Source organism: Trachinotus anak, unplaced genomic scaffold (genome assembly GCF_046630095.1).
Source record: "Trachinotus anak isolate AG129_WGS33_773 ecotype Australia unplaced genomic scaffold, CSIRO_AGI_Tana_v1 ptg000001l, whole genome shotgun sequence".
Lineage (NCBI taxonomy): Eukaryota > Metazoa > Chordata > Actinopteri > Carangiformes > Carangidae > Trachinotus > Trachinotus anak.
Window position 1 is genome coordinate 11,173,788 of NW_027273852.1, and position 16,835 is coordinate 11,190,622.

The 16,835-nt window shown below is 44.5% G+C and overlaps 1 protein-coding gene across 1 annotated transcript; it reads left to right on the forward strand.

Moving 5' to 3' along the window:
• Window positions 1–255: 255 nt before the first annotated feature.
• Window positions 256–9,464, forward strand: LOC139620440 (uncharacterized). The gene is made up of 7 exons (XM_071475989.1): window positions 256–1,702; window positions 2,088–2,161; window positions 2,370–2,598; window positions 4,745–6,756; window positions 7,001–7,219; window positions 8,057–8,197; window positions 8,476–9,464. The coding sequence occupies exons 1-6, from the start codon at window positions 1,357–1,359 to the stop codon at window positions 8,159–8,161; spliced, it is 2,985 nt and encodes a 994-aa protein (XP_071332090.1). The 5' UTR covers window positions 256–1,356; the 3' UTR covers window positions 8,162–8,197; window positions 8,476–9,464.
• Window positions 9,465–16,835: the final 7,371 nt, after the last annotated feature.

Consider the following 16,835-nt stretch of genomic DNA (forward strand, 5'->3'; position numbering starts at 1 on the left):
TTAAAAAAGATGGGACAAAAATATGACAATCTTTGCTTACACTGCGCCCTGAATGTGAATATGGAGACAGTCCACTGGGTGTATCATATTTAACTTGGCTGTGCAACTGAAGCAAACACTAGTACACTGGCATCGTGTGCGAGCAACCTACCTTGACAGCGATGGGGACGAAAACTAAATGAGTGGCAGCTCCATCAGCCAATCAGCTTTCGTCTGGCCAAAGCTCTTTAAAGCTTCTGCTAATGGCTTTTGTCTGAAGGCGGGGAGGAGGAGGCTCAGTTAGGCTGCTGATTAGCAACAAACAGAAGGTTACGAGTTTGAAAAAAACGGATTCTTTGACCACCGGACGGGCTTCGCGGTAACGGGAGCGGTGTGAGCCATGTCGGGTCTCTGACCGGAGCTTGTTGGCTCGCTTTTGAGAGGACCCGGCGGTGATTTACAACATTTTCGGACAGATCGCAGAGACAGCCTCGCTTTTAGGTCGTTGAAGTGGCGATGCTGAGCTGATAGCTGCGTCATCATGTTGCTTCCGACTCGAGTTGGCGAAAAGAAATCTCAAGTTAACGCCGGAGGTGAGGCTACCCGCCGTCATCCAGCCCCGGAGGCCACTCCCGACCTCTGAAGTGGATGCAAGCCGGACTGCTGGTGAGGGGTCGGCGGCGAAGCTTGTGTGCTCGGTCGCTGTGAAAACTGGTGACTTTACATCACTTGGCTCGGCGGCGTTGGCGCCTTACTCTCCTGGCTGAATTTATTATCTGCACTTGGATGGACAGTTAAACATTTCTGTTGACGTTGCGTAACGTTAGAAAACCACTAAATTGCACATTAAAAAAAAAAAAAAGGACCGAGCGTCTGCCAAACAGAAAGTGCAACTGTGGTCAAAATTTTAGGGATGTTGGTCACTTATGTTTTGGTAGTTAGGAAGTGATGCCCGCATTGACAGCCAGGGTACAAAAGCAGGACCCTCCAGTGAAATGCCGCTGACCCCCTTCTGACTTTCCCCCGAAGCCCCATATTCCTTTTGTGAGCCATGATGAGAGGCGGTACGGTTAATTGTAGCTAACTGACATAAACAAGGGGAGGGGGCTGCGGAGCCAGGCTGTGAGCGGGGTGTCGGGGGTGTTTGCCGGGGCTCATTGTTGGGTCTGGGGGCTGTTGTTTGCTGTCACCGTATCCACGTGGACTTTGTCCCTGGACGGTGGGTAAAGTTTGGCCGTGACGCACAAGGGGCGACCCGGCCGAGCAAAGGAGGGAGTGTTTTTTTTTTTTTTTTTTTATAACTATTCCGCCGAGGCTGTGGTTCCTCCTAGACTGGATAAAGTTGCATTTTTACATCAGAATATAAAACCGGTTAAAATGGCCGGCGATTGCACCCACACCAACACTCCCTACGCGAACTCCGGGACGTTTCGTGCGTCCAAACCCTGGTCGGATGGAGACAGAGACAGACCCGGGGATGTGGAGTCAGCCGGGGACTCAGACGGGCGTGCGCTCCCCGCCCGCTGGTCGCCCAACTTTGAGGTGATAGACGGACTGCTGTACCGCAAGAAGCTGGAGAGGGGCTTCATCAACTACCGGGAGGTTTTGGATGAGGACCGGAGACATGAGGCCATCTCCACCTTTCACCGGCGGCGGCATGGCCAGCACCACCTCTCCCTGGAGGAGACTTACAAATGCGTGGCTGAAAACTACTGGTGGGAGGGTAAGAACATCGCTGCCTGCCTTACATCTGACCAGTCCCTGACTTCTTACTAGTTATCTTATCTACATCTAGCTAGAGTTCATTTATTTATTATTGCTTGGAAGTATAGGCATATTTAAAGCAGTCACACACCCCTGATTGAATCAGTCAAAGATCAAGAAGCTTACTCAGACATGAATGATGGTTGTCGTGGACATGGCTTTTGTTGTTTTTGAGACAATATATTTCATCTTGTGTCTTTCATCAGGATCAAAAGTTAATTCTACAAGTGTTGCTGGAGCATTGAGCCTTTAAGATTATTGTGCTCCTCTGTCTATCTTTGAAGTTGTACTACCTGTCTTTTTTGTCTCCTATTCTCATCTTTGCATTACTGTTTTCTTCACAGGGATGTACTTCCAAATCAGAGATTTTGTCCTGGGCTGTCCAGAGTGTCAGAGCCAGCGCACCAAAAAAACCAAGGTAAGGGCAGGTCAAAGTCACAGAGGCTGATCTGACAAGTAATAAAACAAGTTTTCATCAGTGCCTAGTTTTTCTGCATCCCACACATTTTAAATTCACACTTTCTCACGCTCACTCTCACTTAATCTTGCTCTCACACTTGTCTCCTACAAGTGCTTTGTCCCGCATTATATTCCTGTAATGATGAACTTCTATCTACGTCTGCCAGAGGTTCCATGGCAGAGGATGTGTCACAAAGACGATGGCATCACACAGCGCTGACATGCTGAGCAAGCTGAGGAGTCAGCGGGAGGCGGGGCTGTTCTGCGACATCACCCTGCGGACAAACGGCCGATCCTACTCGGCCCACAGAGCCGTTCTGGCAGCTGTCAGCGATCACTTTCAGGAAATCTTCACAGAGATGGACTCTAGTGTGAAAGCAGACATAGATCTCACTGGTAAGAGCACTTACCTGGATCTAAAGGCTGCATTGAGCCTGTGCTCTTTGCCCAGATGAGTCAGTCAAGCCCCAAAGGCAACAAAACAATGCATTTTGGCATTAAACTGTTTCTTTTTAACTTCTAAGTCGATATTTCCGACCTGAACTCCGGGAAATGATTAGCGCCACCAAATTCTAAACTGAGGGAAGGTTAATGGTGCTTATGTTAGAGTTGTAACGTTTTACCTAAATGAATACTCCATCAGAAGTGCTTGTTAGATGGTTGAAATGCTTTGAACCCCCTCCCTCCCACACACCTTTACGTCGGTGGTGGTTCTCCCCATTCTGTAATCTCATTTCAGTCTTTTCTGTAACTGGAATCCTTATCTTGTTACTCAACACAGAAACATAGGACTCCCCTAAATAATGTGAGGATCATAATGGCTGATTTTAATTTCATTAAAAAAAAAAAAAGGCAGTTTTAATTATTTCAGCTTTGTTAATAACAAATCATGTTTTGTCCGACACTTTGTGTTGGTAATACAGCAGTACCCATGACCCTCTGGCATGGCTGTTGTGACAAAGCCAGTCAGAGCACGAGTTGAAGCAATAGGGAATTCAAAACGCTGTGTTGTTGCAGTTGCCACAGCTTGTGATTTTTATCAAAACTGAGACAATTTAAAAGTGAACTGATTAAGCTGTATAGTGTTTTCACTTTTCTAAACATTGTAATCTTGAGCTCTCACCCCTACATTGGATTATGTGACAGAATTTTATGCTCAATAATGGGATGTTTCTTGCCAAAACACACCTTGGAAGTCATAGTTAACTACACCCTGGCTGTTTTATGTACACAAGCTTGTACCTTTAACTTTTTATCACGGAATCTGATAATTTGTAATGCTGTTGTTATCCGTTTGGACTGATAATTGAAACGGAGGTGTTTCACACCAATCTAAGTCACAGAAATGTTTCAGTTGTCAGTCGCGAAACATTGTTTGCAGGAAAAATGAATGCAACTTTTACTTCTAGAATCAGGGGCACCCCAAAATAGTTCCTCCCACTTCACAACTCTATTTCTGTCCATTTTTGTGTGTACAAACGAGCGCAACTCTATGAACATCCCCCTGGAGAGACTGTCAGCAAATGTGCACTATTATCACAGTATTTAAACAATGTTGTGTCTCTTTCTGACTCTCAGGTTGTAGTGTAGTGTGAGTGTAGCCATTCAGATCTACTATAAACCCACTTGCCTTCCGACACACTCAGACGTAACCTAATTGTAATTTTTGTTATTGATTAGTCTCCAAATTATACAATTAAACTTTTTCTCTGTAAAATGTCAGGGAAAAAAAATGCAGAATGCCCACTATAATTTGTCGGAGCCCAGGTAACACATTCACATAGCTTACTTTATCTGCTCTACAGTGGAAAATGCAGATATTTGAAACAATTAATGGATTATTTCAATAGTTGCTGCAACAACTGTTTGACAACAATTAATTGACTACTTGTTGCATCTCTAGTTAATTATAAATTTAATTTTGGTCAATAATGTTTCAGTAATGTCCTGTGATAAACACAAAACAAACCGAGCTTCCATTATTTACCTTCTGCAGGGGCTTTTCCATTGGTCCAGTTGTTCATACATTTTCATATTAAACAGTGACCGCCTGAGTTCGAAAATCCAGTAAATAAGCAGTCGTGATATTTTTGGCCTTTACAAATTAAGGCTCATTTCATTATCCTTCAGACAATAACTTGTATGAAACTTAAAGCTGCATAGGATAGCGTGATGATGTCAGGCAGTTCAGGCCAAAAGGAGGCTGCCTTTCTCAGCTGCATTTAAAAGACATTTTGAAACGGGTTCAAATTGTGACGTTTTCAGTCTAGAAGTCTGTGGCTGGGGACTCCAGACCCTGAATTGGGACACAGCCATAGTCTGTTTTCTCATTTACTTGTGTCTTTGATGTAGGAGCAGAAGTGTCCCTGATTAAAGCAGTTGTTATATTGTCTCTGTCTCCACCGTCATGTTTACACTTTGCTGCCACTCTTGCTGTTTCTCTCTGATCCTCTATGCACCGAGTTGCTTTCATCTCACTCATCTCACTCACTGATTGACCAGGGTTCAGCATATCTAATTAAAGCCCCCTTTTCCCCCTCAGGTTTCAGTGAGGACAGCCTTCTGTCACTGCTGGATTTCTCCTACTCCTCCACTCTGTGTGTTCGCCAGGAGGACCTACCTGAAGTCATCGCCATGGCCCGCCACCTGGGCATGTGGCCTGCAGTGGAAGCCTGCTCTGCTCTCATGAAGGAGCAGGAACAGCAACTCCATCCCAGCAAGGGCTTTACCTCATCCTGTGCTGGTGCATGCCATGAGCGTCATCACCAGCAAAGGGAGAACAAGAGGAAAAAGGTTTTGGGACTAGGGGACAACATGAACAACAGCTTCAGTCTAATGCTGGATGCATCAGATAAGTCTTTAGCAGGGAGTCCCAGGCGCATTCTGCGCCGAACAGCAAAACCCCAAGGTCATAACGGCCTCCCTCTGAGTCCCTCGCACAGGATGAAGCTCATGGACTTCAAATCTCCCTCTTCTAAGAAAGCTGCTATACCTCGACACGCCATAGCCAACCTTCAGTCACAGAGTTACTCACCCATATCTCCATCAAACACCCGTCTTCTCCGCTCCACTCCTGGAGCTGCCAAGGAGGTTCAGAGATTGCTGCCCATGCCAGAGAGCCCCCGACGAAACAGAAAGCCTCACTCCATCTCTCGGCTCTCATGCACCTCTAGATCAAGGCCCAACGCAGCGTGCAGCCCTGTTAGGGTGAAGCAGGAAGTAGAGGAGGTCGGAGAGGATGAAGAAGATTATGCGAGAGCCCAGGAGAAGTACAAGTTAATGAATGTTCTGGGGCTACAGAGGACCGCTCTCCTCCCTAGACCAGAAGATCTGATTGGCTGGAGACAAAAGAAACGACTTAGGAAGCTGAAGGCCAACAACTATTCACTGACAAAGCGGCGGAAACCACGCTCCACCTCCCCAGGGCTACCATATGAGGACGTGACATTGTCACTTCCCCTCTGTACCCCTGTTAACACTCGCCTCCTCAACAAGTCAGGGAAGGCCAAGCCTGTGGGCCCAGCGAGCGCGGCGCAGATTACTGCAAAGAGGCCAAAGACCATCCTGCGACACGTCCCTCCAAGCGACAGGAGCATGCGGAGTAAAGGTGTGTTACCAGACATGTTCCAATCTGCATCCAGGCCTTCCTTCGGGGGGAGAGAACTCAGACGGTCAGTGAGAATGGGTGACAGTGCCCACCTACCTGCCCAGCAGCCTTTGCGACGGAACACCAACAAACCTCTCGTGAGAAACACAGTCAGGATCAAATCAGAACCAACTGAATTCTCTATCTCAGGTCTCTCTCTTTCATCAAGCGGTCGTCGTGGCCACACAACTCAGAGATCCCCACCATCACAGAGGACACAGGCCAGAAGTAAGGTCCCTGTAGAGACAGTCAAAACGCTGCGTTATAACAGCAGCCGACCAGCAACAAAGACCAAGCTGAAGCGGGGCTCCAAAAGAGAGGTTGAGAAGACCAAATGTAACCCCAGGGAGGAAGGGAGGAAAGTGGGGGGCCAGGGGCTGAGGGGGGTCATGGACACTAGACTGAGAGAGAAGGATAATGAATCTGGTGGGCTCCAGTTATCAGAGCATGGACCTCCACCCTCTATCTACAACCACCCTCTGTACAAAGTCATTAAAGAGGAGCCAGGAGAACCAGTGCCTGTTGGTGTACCTTTCCCCGATCCTCCCTCACCAGACCTGGGCAAGCGCCAGAGCAAACCTCCCATTAAATTACTGGATTCAGGCTTTCTGTTCAGCTTCTGTCGGCCAGCAGGGGGTGCCATGGCAGGACTGAAGAAAGAGGAGGAGAGTGTGGATATCTGCTTAACACGCTCTGTGTCACAAGTTGGGGAGAAATTTGTAGCCGAGGAACCCCCCCACCGGGCGCTGAGGGCCAGAGGGCCACCCACCCTGCCCGTGGTGAAGAGAGAGAGGGAGGAGAGGAAGGTGAGCCAAAACAGGGTTCAGAGACCCAGGGGAAACTCCAGAAACAACAGTCTTCATCTGGCCAAATCTGCTGGGCCCAAGGCCACACGGACCAAGCCAAAGGTAGATAATAAGGCGGATAGTGATGTATGATGATGACTGTGAGTTCTTTAGGGACCTTGAATGGGCAATAAAGAAACAACTCTAATGTCACCTCCCTGTACAGGTTTGCTTTAGAGTATCGCCCTAGGAATCAGAGTATTGTAATTGAGGAAACAGAATCTGTAATTGCAGTGCATTATTTGTAACTACGGAATTTGAGTCAACTCATCTATAATCTTCTTTCCCCCACTGTTCTTCTTTCCAGCAACAAGCTAAACTCCTCGCTCTGAGCAGCAAGAACTGTGTCAAGCTGGATGCCGTCCGACGTGCACGGCTAAAGCAGCTTCGAGGGCCTCGTAGTCAAGCCCCTAAAGTCCCAAAGGCGGCCCACGCCTGTCTGCAGTGCTCAGCCACCTACAGGGACTGTGATGCTCTAATCATGCATCGCCTCAGGCACATCGAGGGCAAGCACTGGCCCTGTCCGGTAAGCACTGGCTTTCATAAACAACCTAGAACAGAACTCTCGTGTGGAGTTGAGACAGTGGATAGACAACCCTGACATGGAACGCCAAAAACATGTACATTTCTTTTTCCCATCAAACATTTTACCAGCCAGTTTGACTTAAATATTGAAGGGTGCTTTCACGTCTCTAGTTTGGTTCAGTTACTTATGCATTGTCGTCTTTTAGCTCAGATCGAGTTTGTATTCTTTGACTAAGTTTGTACAAACAAACCATGAACTGTACACACAAAGTTATATGGATGGACTGGTAGCTGATGACTGTCATGCTGTTTCATTAATGCATGGACCAATGTGGGGAAATCAAATTCCTATGACTGACTTTACTGGACCTGGTCATGGTTTATTTATCTTCTCAGGTGTCAAAGAACTCACAAAGAAATAACTTGTGAGCAGTGTGACTCAAGACTGTAACTGGACTTTGTATATCATGAGTAAATAGACGAACAGACAAACGTCACAAAAAGAGTTATTATATCATAATATAAAGTGAGGAAGTGATTGTGTGATCCCTGTGTTGCATTCATTTCAGTCACTTTTTTTTCAGGAACTGCTAAAATCCACAGAGTAGGACACAAGCTCAGCACACCTGTTTTAATTCCTTTTTACTGTAGTTACTTCAAGTTGATTGACTGTCATGAACACAGCGCTGAATCTTAACACTCAGCACGTGGTTACAACTGATCTAAACACGATGGCATCACAGCTGTATCATCAGCACAGATCAAAGCTTCTGCCTTGTCATTGTCTGGTCATTTCGATGCTGTTAACTCTCCATCTTACCAACTCTACCCTCTGCAGCTCTGCAGTAAGACGTTCTTTCGACTAAGGAATGTACGGAACCACATCCGCACCCATGAACCGAAATTGTACAAATGCCGGAGCTGCATTGTTGCTGGTTCCTGAGGAGGCTGGAGGATCTGCTCAGCCAGTGAAACTCGGGTAGGTGAAAGTGACACCTTACAAGCCCGAGCTACACTCACTACACAACTGAATAGCTAATGTGCTTAATGTTTAGTTTTCCCATCGTATTCCTCCTTAGTGGTGCTGGCTAAACTTGTAAAAGGAGCAGATGACACATTCTACTTTCACTCTATAAACCTTTTGCTGAAGGGGCTATTAATATACTACAGTGCAATGTGATCACGTGTGTTCAATATCTGCATAGATTTTTCCTAGAATAGCTTGTCTGTTTCTTAACAGAAATTTGTGTTTTGCAGGATGAAGGCTGTCAGTGTCTGACACCAGCGAACAGAACTGAAACCAGAGGCACATGATCGATCAGCAGCTTGTACATAATGCATCTGTCTCACACAAGCACAACGGTCTGTGGAAAGGCATAATTACTCTGATTCTAATCATTGCTGTTGTCAGTGATTGCTAATGTTATTTAAATAACCAAACCAAGGTTGCTGTTCCTGTTTGTGTTTCCATAGCTACAGAAGGTTAAACTTGAACATTACACTCAGGGGGCGGGGAATGTGATGCCACGGTATAAAGTGATATAACATCACGGTTGTGTATAAAATGAAATGTAAAGTGATTGTTATAACTATTGCCGCTATCTATTGTTATCATTATTTTTCTATGTATAGATGAATTTCGAGTGCACTTATATCATAGCTTATGTTGTAAACCTAAGAAGTGGTAATAAAATTGAAGGTTTGGAGTCCTCGGCAGGAATACTTGAAGTGTTGCAGAAGTTAGAGGGAATACTTGAAGTTAGAGGCGATCATAGGAGTGAGATTGTCCTTTGGGTGTTTCCAGCGGGTCTTTGTCCTTTGGTGTGCTAACTTTTAAACGATTTGACTAGTCTCTCCCTCCTTTCGTATCGATCTGCTAGTTTCACACAGTCCACGAGTCGGGGTTTTGACTCGGGGCTTGTATGATGACATCACTGCATGTGTATTTGCAGGCCATTTGTTGTCCACTGTCTTTTCTAAGGCTGCCAACTTTAAAAAGGGAAATGTGTCTCGTTTTTAATGTGAATTTCTGAATAGTAATCAACACAACTGTGTCGTTTCTGACGTTTTATTGATCTTTTCTCCCACTTCAATCCAGGACACTCTTGTTCTACTTCAAATCCCCCTCCTACTGAGTAAATGCAATGTGTGCACATAAAGAGATGTTTCTTTCACGGACTGATTTTAGAAATAATTGAGCTGTCTCTTGCTGTCTGTTAAAAGACTGAATAAATTTTTGCCTTTTATATCCTGTTATTCTTGCTTTAATTACACATATTTGCTAGTGACAAATATTTTAACTATTAAATGAGCATTGTTTTCATGGTACCTAACTACACAATGTATGGAGAGTTGGAGGAGGTGAAAATGTGTCCAACCTAAACATCAAAAGCTTCTTCTCTGGATTTGTCTTGTTAAAAAAGTGTAATTTTCTTCCTAACTTATCTTTGTTTTTTACTAGTAATTACCTACTGCAGCAGGTGTCACCTTTTTCAAAAAACAGTTGTCATGCTTGAGTTTATATAGATAATCGTTTGCCATATCAAATTGAATTTTTTTAACATTTTATAGACTGTAAATGCACAGGAGATATTTGTCTGGAGTAGGGCTGCAACTAACAACTATTTTCTTTATGGATTAATCTGCCAATTATTTGCTGAATCAGTTGATTATTTATTCTGTCCTTTTAAAAGTTTGAAAATTGTAAAAATTATATTTCAGTTTTCCAGAGCTGAAGGTGACATCCTCAGATATCTTGTTTTGTTTGATCAGCACTGGAAGATATTCAGTTTACAGTTATATAAGACAGAGAAGCAGTAAATCCTCACATATAAGGAACTGGAACCAGCAAATCTTGATATTTCCGCATAAAAAGTAAATTAAACAATTATTTGATTATCGAAGCAGTTGCTGATTAAGTTTCTGTCATTTGACAAATCAATTCATTGAATAATCTTTTCAGCTCTTATCTGGAGAGAAGATTTCGATGCAGATTATGAACCTTTTGATTCTCTATTGATGTGGGGAATGATGGGAGAGACTGGACTGTTTGATGCATCTGAGGTTTGTTCAGCACTGCATCAATCCAGTCAGGATGAGGACTTCTGTCTGAGATGTCGTCATCCAAGAGGAATGAGGAAGAGCTTTACTCATGAATCCAGTTTTACATCCTTTGTAACTGACTCATCTGCAGCATGAATGGAGGTCTTTGTGTTTGTAACATGCTGTGCAGTGAGACCAGATCATTTACAGATACAACTCTTGATGATCAATTTGGGGTGAATTGGCCACTAAGGCAATAAATTAGACAGTTGTTCAGAAAATTGAATAACTAATAGTATTAGGATACAACATAGACAAAACAATAATAACACAAATTACAAAAGCAAAATGATTTACAAATTAGTTCAACTAAATGTCATTGTGTGAAGTGTCAAACAGCGATGGTATTAGTTCAGTGAAATAATTCAAACTTTTTGATGTATGAAATTAAAAATATTTGTATTTGAGGCAACGTGTGCAGGTGTGACTATGAAATTCGAATTTCAGATGTACGTCACGTGTACAGGACAGCAAGAGGCAGAGAAACAGAGCTCATATTTTTATCTTCTCTCATTAAAATCAGCATAAGAAAATACTGAGGCTGGAAGGGGCACATGCAGACAAATTGCACTGCTCAGCAAAAAGTGTAATGCAGACACGAAAGGGTCCAAAATGGTGCAAATATGTAGTTCAAACATGGATGGATAGTACAGAATGCAGACACCCAGAGCCAACAGAGACAGGATGTTTGGAGGGGGTTCAGGGTGCTGTCAGAATAAAAGCATGTAACGTAGGGGTGAACTGGAGGCTGAAGGTGCTGCATGGAGTAATAGCTGATTATAGCAGGTGGGAGGTGTTGTCTCAGATAGAGTTCGATTTAAATCTCATCTTCCCTCAGTGACTGTCTCTGCACGGTGCAGTCTTACCTTCTTCTTGAAGATAAATGGGTCTCACTGCTTGAGATGGATGAGTGATCGGAATCAGAATCCTTTATTGATTCCCAGGGGGAAATTAGGTTACGTTACAGTCGCTCCCTCAAGAAAAGAAAAACAAAAAACAGAACAGCTAAAGATTAAGAGGTAAAGATAAAAAGATAAAGATAAATATAAGTATAAACATAAAATGTAAAAATGTTTCCTTATGATATACAAACATACAATATAAATATAAATGCAACAATATATTGGGTAATTGATTCAAGAACAAATAATTAAATTAATGAAAATATTCCACATATACATTTTTTCAATTTCAAGTTCATTGTTCTAACATTTCCTTTAAAAAGTTTCTTGTGTATTTAAATAGTCAAAGACAAGTTTCATGGCAAAAATAAAATTTGCACACTGTTCTTTGCTACCATAATAAATGGTATTGGTGTATAGTGAGTGGACTTTTAACCTCATATCTACAAGTGCATGTTGCATTTAGGTTCGGGCGGCTCTGCTCTGTAAATAAATGAAAACAAAACTTAAAGAGCTTTTCAGACAGATTTATATGCACACAAAAAAATGTAAGATTTATTGTTTGTACATGTGTTGAATACTTGACATTTATATAAGTTGGGTTGTATTTGTTTATGGATTGGAGAATAAATTCACAAATTGTCTTACACGTTTTACAAAAGCCTTTTTCACTAGTATTTACACTAATTTACTTCTGTTTTCAGCAGAGAGATCTCACTGTTGTGTTTGCTGTAATTTGTACGCTCATCAGACCAGACAGACACAGGAAACAAGGACTTCTGTGTTCAGTCTGTGTTACAGCAAAAGCTACCGTGATTTACCTTCACATTTCTCACTACTTTCACGGCTTCTACAACTTTCGCTACCAGTGTGTCCATCACCAAAGCAAAAACAAATGATTCTTTCTTCTTTTTATCATTCCTTCCCTTTTTTTCTTTCTTTTGCTGGTGTTTCACTTGAATAAACAACGCTGTGCAAGTTGTGAAGCAGTGCTTATCCAAATTCAAGTTTTCTACGGAGCCCCCCCTGGGGAAAAAAAAAAAAAAAATGTGGTGCTTCATGAAACCAACAGTACCTAAACTCAACACTAGATGACAGCCTACTCTAGTCAATAACAATGGCTGCTCGATAACAATAAGACTAATGCAAAATGGTTCCAGCCATATCAAACCCTACCTCTGGAAACCTCAAGACACCCCTAATGTGTAGCACCTTAGAGCGAGGGGGGGAAAATGAGAAGGATGTGGTCATTTCGCGAGTGGAAACCTATCTGTGACTTCTACCTAGGCATAAAAATACTAATCACTTTCATGTTCGTACATTTAATCATCCCTTAAAGCAGACGAAATGATTTAAAAAACTGCAAAAAAAAAAAAAAAAAAAAAAAGGTTAATGATTGGTTCAAACTCTCACTCTCGGCTAACACCGAGTGACCCCATTTGTGAGTTGTGGTTGCTGCGCACAACAGCCATGTTACATGTGTGACACTGCTTATATATGTGCATATAATGAAGACTCAGACTAACAATAGTGTGTTGGTGTTTGCATTACTGAATTAAAAAAGGCCAAAAAGAGCGGGCATGTTTATGTTAACCTTGCAATACCATTAGCCTTAGTATCTGTTGCAGCTTATTATAGAGTAAAACTCCCGGTGCCTTCACACTGCAGCATTATTCGGGGGCCTTGGTATACTTTTTCAGACTCATAACCAACAGGGCTTACTTGGGTTACCCTTGTCCCACCAGCGACTGCATATGGAGGCTTATGTGAGTTTAGGGAGCCATGGAGAGTACGCCCAGGAACAGCTGACAATTTATGCTAGTGGGGCCCCCACATTCTCAGAGAGAGAGAGAGAGAGAGAGAGAGAGAGGGAGAGAGAGAGAGAGAAAGATGCGGGGGGAGGGAAGAGGGAGGAATGGGGGAGAAGGAGAGAGGAGGGAAAAGAAGGGGGGATGGAGAGGGTGGAAAGGGTAAGGAGTGAGGACGAGTGAGTGCAGAGCAGACCCGGGTTGAAGGGGTAAGAGAAGAAAGAGAGACAGTGAGAGAGAGAGGAAAAAAGGGGGGAGAGAGGGAATGGGAGGCTGTCTTGTTTGTAGCTTGTCAGCAATTGCTTGAGACAAGCTTCCCCTCCATGTGTGAAAGCTACTTGGCAGGAATGCTTGGGCTGTACCAAGTGCGGCCAGAAGAGAGGGGGGTTCCACAAGAGGAACAGACCCGGATTGAGGGGCCAGTGTGTGGCTGAAGTAATCCTTCGTCGGTGTCGGCTCTTTGATGTTGTATCTTTGTGGATGTGTGCGTGTGTGTGTGTGTGGAGAGAGAGAGAGAGAGAGGAGGGAGGGAGCAGTGTGTGGGTGTGAATGGGGCTGGAGAGAGCGTTCTGTATGGATATGTGCTCTCTCTCTCCCCAGCAGCAACAAAAGAGAGGGAATGAGACACCCCCCCCTCCCCCCCTTCCCTCCACCCCTCTCCCCGACTCTCAAGAGAAAGAAAGCGAAGAAAAAAAAAGAAGATGATGAAACCTGAAGTGGTCCTGCAGTGTGAATTGTGTGTGTGCGTGCATACACACACACACACACAGATGCTCATATGTGCATCTGCATATTTGTCTGTGTGCGTCTCCGCATGCCAGTGTGAATAGCTTCTCCAATTTAATCTGTTTACTAACAATCTGTGTGTATCCTGTTTGTGCTATTTATGTGTGTCTATTTCGAGCTCCGTCTGTGGGTGGGTTTCTGCATGCAATTGTCCCTGTGTGTTTCAGTGTGGTCATGTTATGTGTTTTCTCCCCAGTAGGGGCTGTTATTGTCTTAAGAATGTGTGTGTGTGTGTGTGTGTGTGTGTGTGTGTGTGTGTGTGTGTGTGCACGTGTGCATGGGGGTCAATCTCCAGTAGCCTGTTGCTTTCTGCTTCTGACTGCTCTCAGCTCTACATCAGGAGGAATGCAGACTGAAATGGATTCCTGCAGGATTCCTCTTCTCTGTTTTCACTATTCCCACTGCTGCTGCTGAGCAAACACACAGAAACACACACACACACACACACACACACATTGACTGGTTTGCTGACACAAAGGAGAAGATCCTGCAATTTAAACTCACCCCGATCTCAATGATGAACACACGACGAGCAGTTTACTCCTTTTCTCCCAAAACTCCCAAAACTTTCTACTCTAAATAACTGGACTTTATCTCCTCCCATTTCTTCCCTTTCACTCACTCCCTTATCTCTCTCACAAATGCACACACTCACACACTCTGCTGTTGGCAGTCACAGGCTTTTATTTCCCCACTCATCCTTTGTATTTGCGTGTGTGTGTGGAGGTAAGGCAGTAAAGTTTGAGAACGTCCAGTCAGCAGCTACCAAAGAGCAGCAGCCTCTACATTACACAAGGAACTGAAAGCTCCTCTCATCCCCTCACCCCCGCTCATCATCTGTTTCCAGCCCTGGTGGTAAAAAAAAAAAAAAACTGAAGGCAAGGCCAAGAAATGGGATGCAATTTTAAAATGAATTAGGCCGTGAATAATTTTCAGGATGTCAAAATGTATTGGGGTGAAGGCGTTTATGTAATTGGAGCACTTGGTTCACTGGTATACAGCTTAAGAGAGGAAATTCTTTATTAGGACTGGAATGCACCACACACACACACACACACACACACACACACACAACCCATAATGAATACACACACACTCACAAATTCATTAATTCAAATGTTTATTTTGTGCATGTGTGTGTCGGCGCACACCTACACCGACACCTGAATGATGTGGTTGATGTACTCGACTGTTCTGACCTCATTTACATGTCCTCTTGAGGTTGTATACTGTAAAGAGGAGAGGAGAGGAGAGAAGGAGGAGGAAAGGTAAGGAAAGGGAATAGGAGAGGAGAGGGAGAAATGAGGAGATGAAAGGAGAAGTGAGAAGAGGAGAGGGGATAAGGGGAGAGGGAGGAAAGGAAAGAAAGAAGAGAGGAGAGGAAAGGGTAGAGGCGGAAAGGAGTGGACAAGGAAGGAGGGGGTAGTGATGAAAGAGAGAAGAGGAAAGGAGAGGAAAAAGAGAAGGAAAGGAGAGGAGATGAGAGGTAAGAGGAGAAGAGAGGAGGAGTTAAAAGAAAGAGAAGAGGGTGAACGTTTAGCGAAGAGGTGATGATGAAAAGAAAACAAGCTGTGCACATTAGGTTAAAATGAAGGCGAGGAAAGGCTTAAGGAAGAGTGAGGGAAGGATGAAGAAATAAGACAGAGAAAAAAGAGAGAGGAGAAGTTAGGAGAGGAGAAGAGAAGGGAGGATGAAAAGAAGAAGAGGTAAAAATGAAGGGGAGGAAAGGCTAAAGGAAGAGGGAGGGAAGGATGAGGAAACAAGGCAGGGAAAGAGGAAGCGAGGGAGGGCGTTTGGGGCGGAGAAAAAGATGGGGTGCAAAAGGGTAGATGAAAGAGAGGGAAAGTTGAAAGGTAAAAAGGGGCGGAGAAATGAATGAAAACTGTGGCGAAGCAAGGCAGGGATGGAGAGAGGGAGGGAGGCTGATGGAAGAGGGAGGGAGGGAGGGGAGGGAAGGGAAGGGAAAGGGAGGAGGGTTGATCTCTGGGGTTTGAAGCACATTAGTATTCATGGGGAAGAGGAGGCCACAGACAGCAGAGAAACAGAGGGACCAGACTGAGAGCAGCGCACCACAAACACACACACACACACACACACACACACACACACACATACATATATAAATACACTCACACTGCATGTAAGCAAGGGCTCACACATCTCTCTGTATACGTGCCCACACACACATTGCTTGTGTGTTGTGTGGATTTAGATGCTACAGAGGGCCTAGCCACTCTTTGTGCAGATACACACACACACACACACACAAAGCATGAGACAATTGCGCTCCATCTTGTCTAATATCTCCAGGTTGCACACATTAATGTGCAAACAGGCCCCGAAAATCCTCCCAGGAGATGGTTTAGTGGTTGAGGCCTCTGAAACCCCATGCACCCCTGCTGGCCTCAGATCGAATCCCGCTTCAGAAGCGTCTCTCCTGTGTTTTCACCGCTTCGCATCCCTTTCCCTCCCACCTACTCTGTCAATAAAAGAAGAACATACTGGAGGGCTGTAGATGACGCCTGCCTGCTTTGCTTCTCCTTTTTAAAAAAGAAGACCTTAAGCTACTGTGTACCTACAGACGCGGAGAGGAGCGGTGGAGTGCAGGTGACTCATTTCACTGTGGGAGAGGAGGGCTGGGCTGAGCTCTGGGGAGAGGGTGGAAGACAGAAAAGATTCCTATCGTGTTGGAGGCCACTTGCAAAACACCGCTGACGGTGGCAGGAGGAGAGCAGAGAGAGGGAAGAGGAGGTGGAGGGAGAAGCGGCAACACTCTCCGGGTGTTCTATTCTTAGTCACTCTCTCCTCAGACTTTGGGTGTACGTGTACGTGTGTGTGTGTGTGTGTGAGTGTGTGTGAGCATGTGTGGGCGGGCAGGTGGTGTACAGCTGACAGTTGATTTGCTGTGACACCAGACACACTGGCTGCCTTGGACTCCCGTGGCCTAGATATCAGAGTCTCCTGGAAGCCCCTCACACTCGATTTCACACACACACATGCATGGTCACACACAAACACA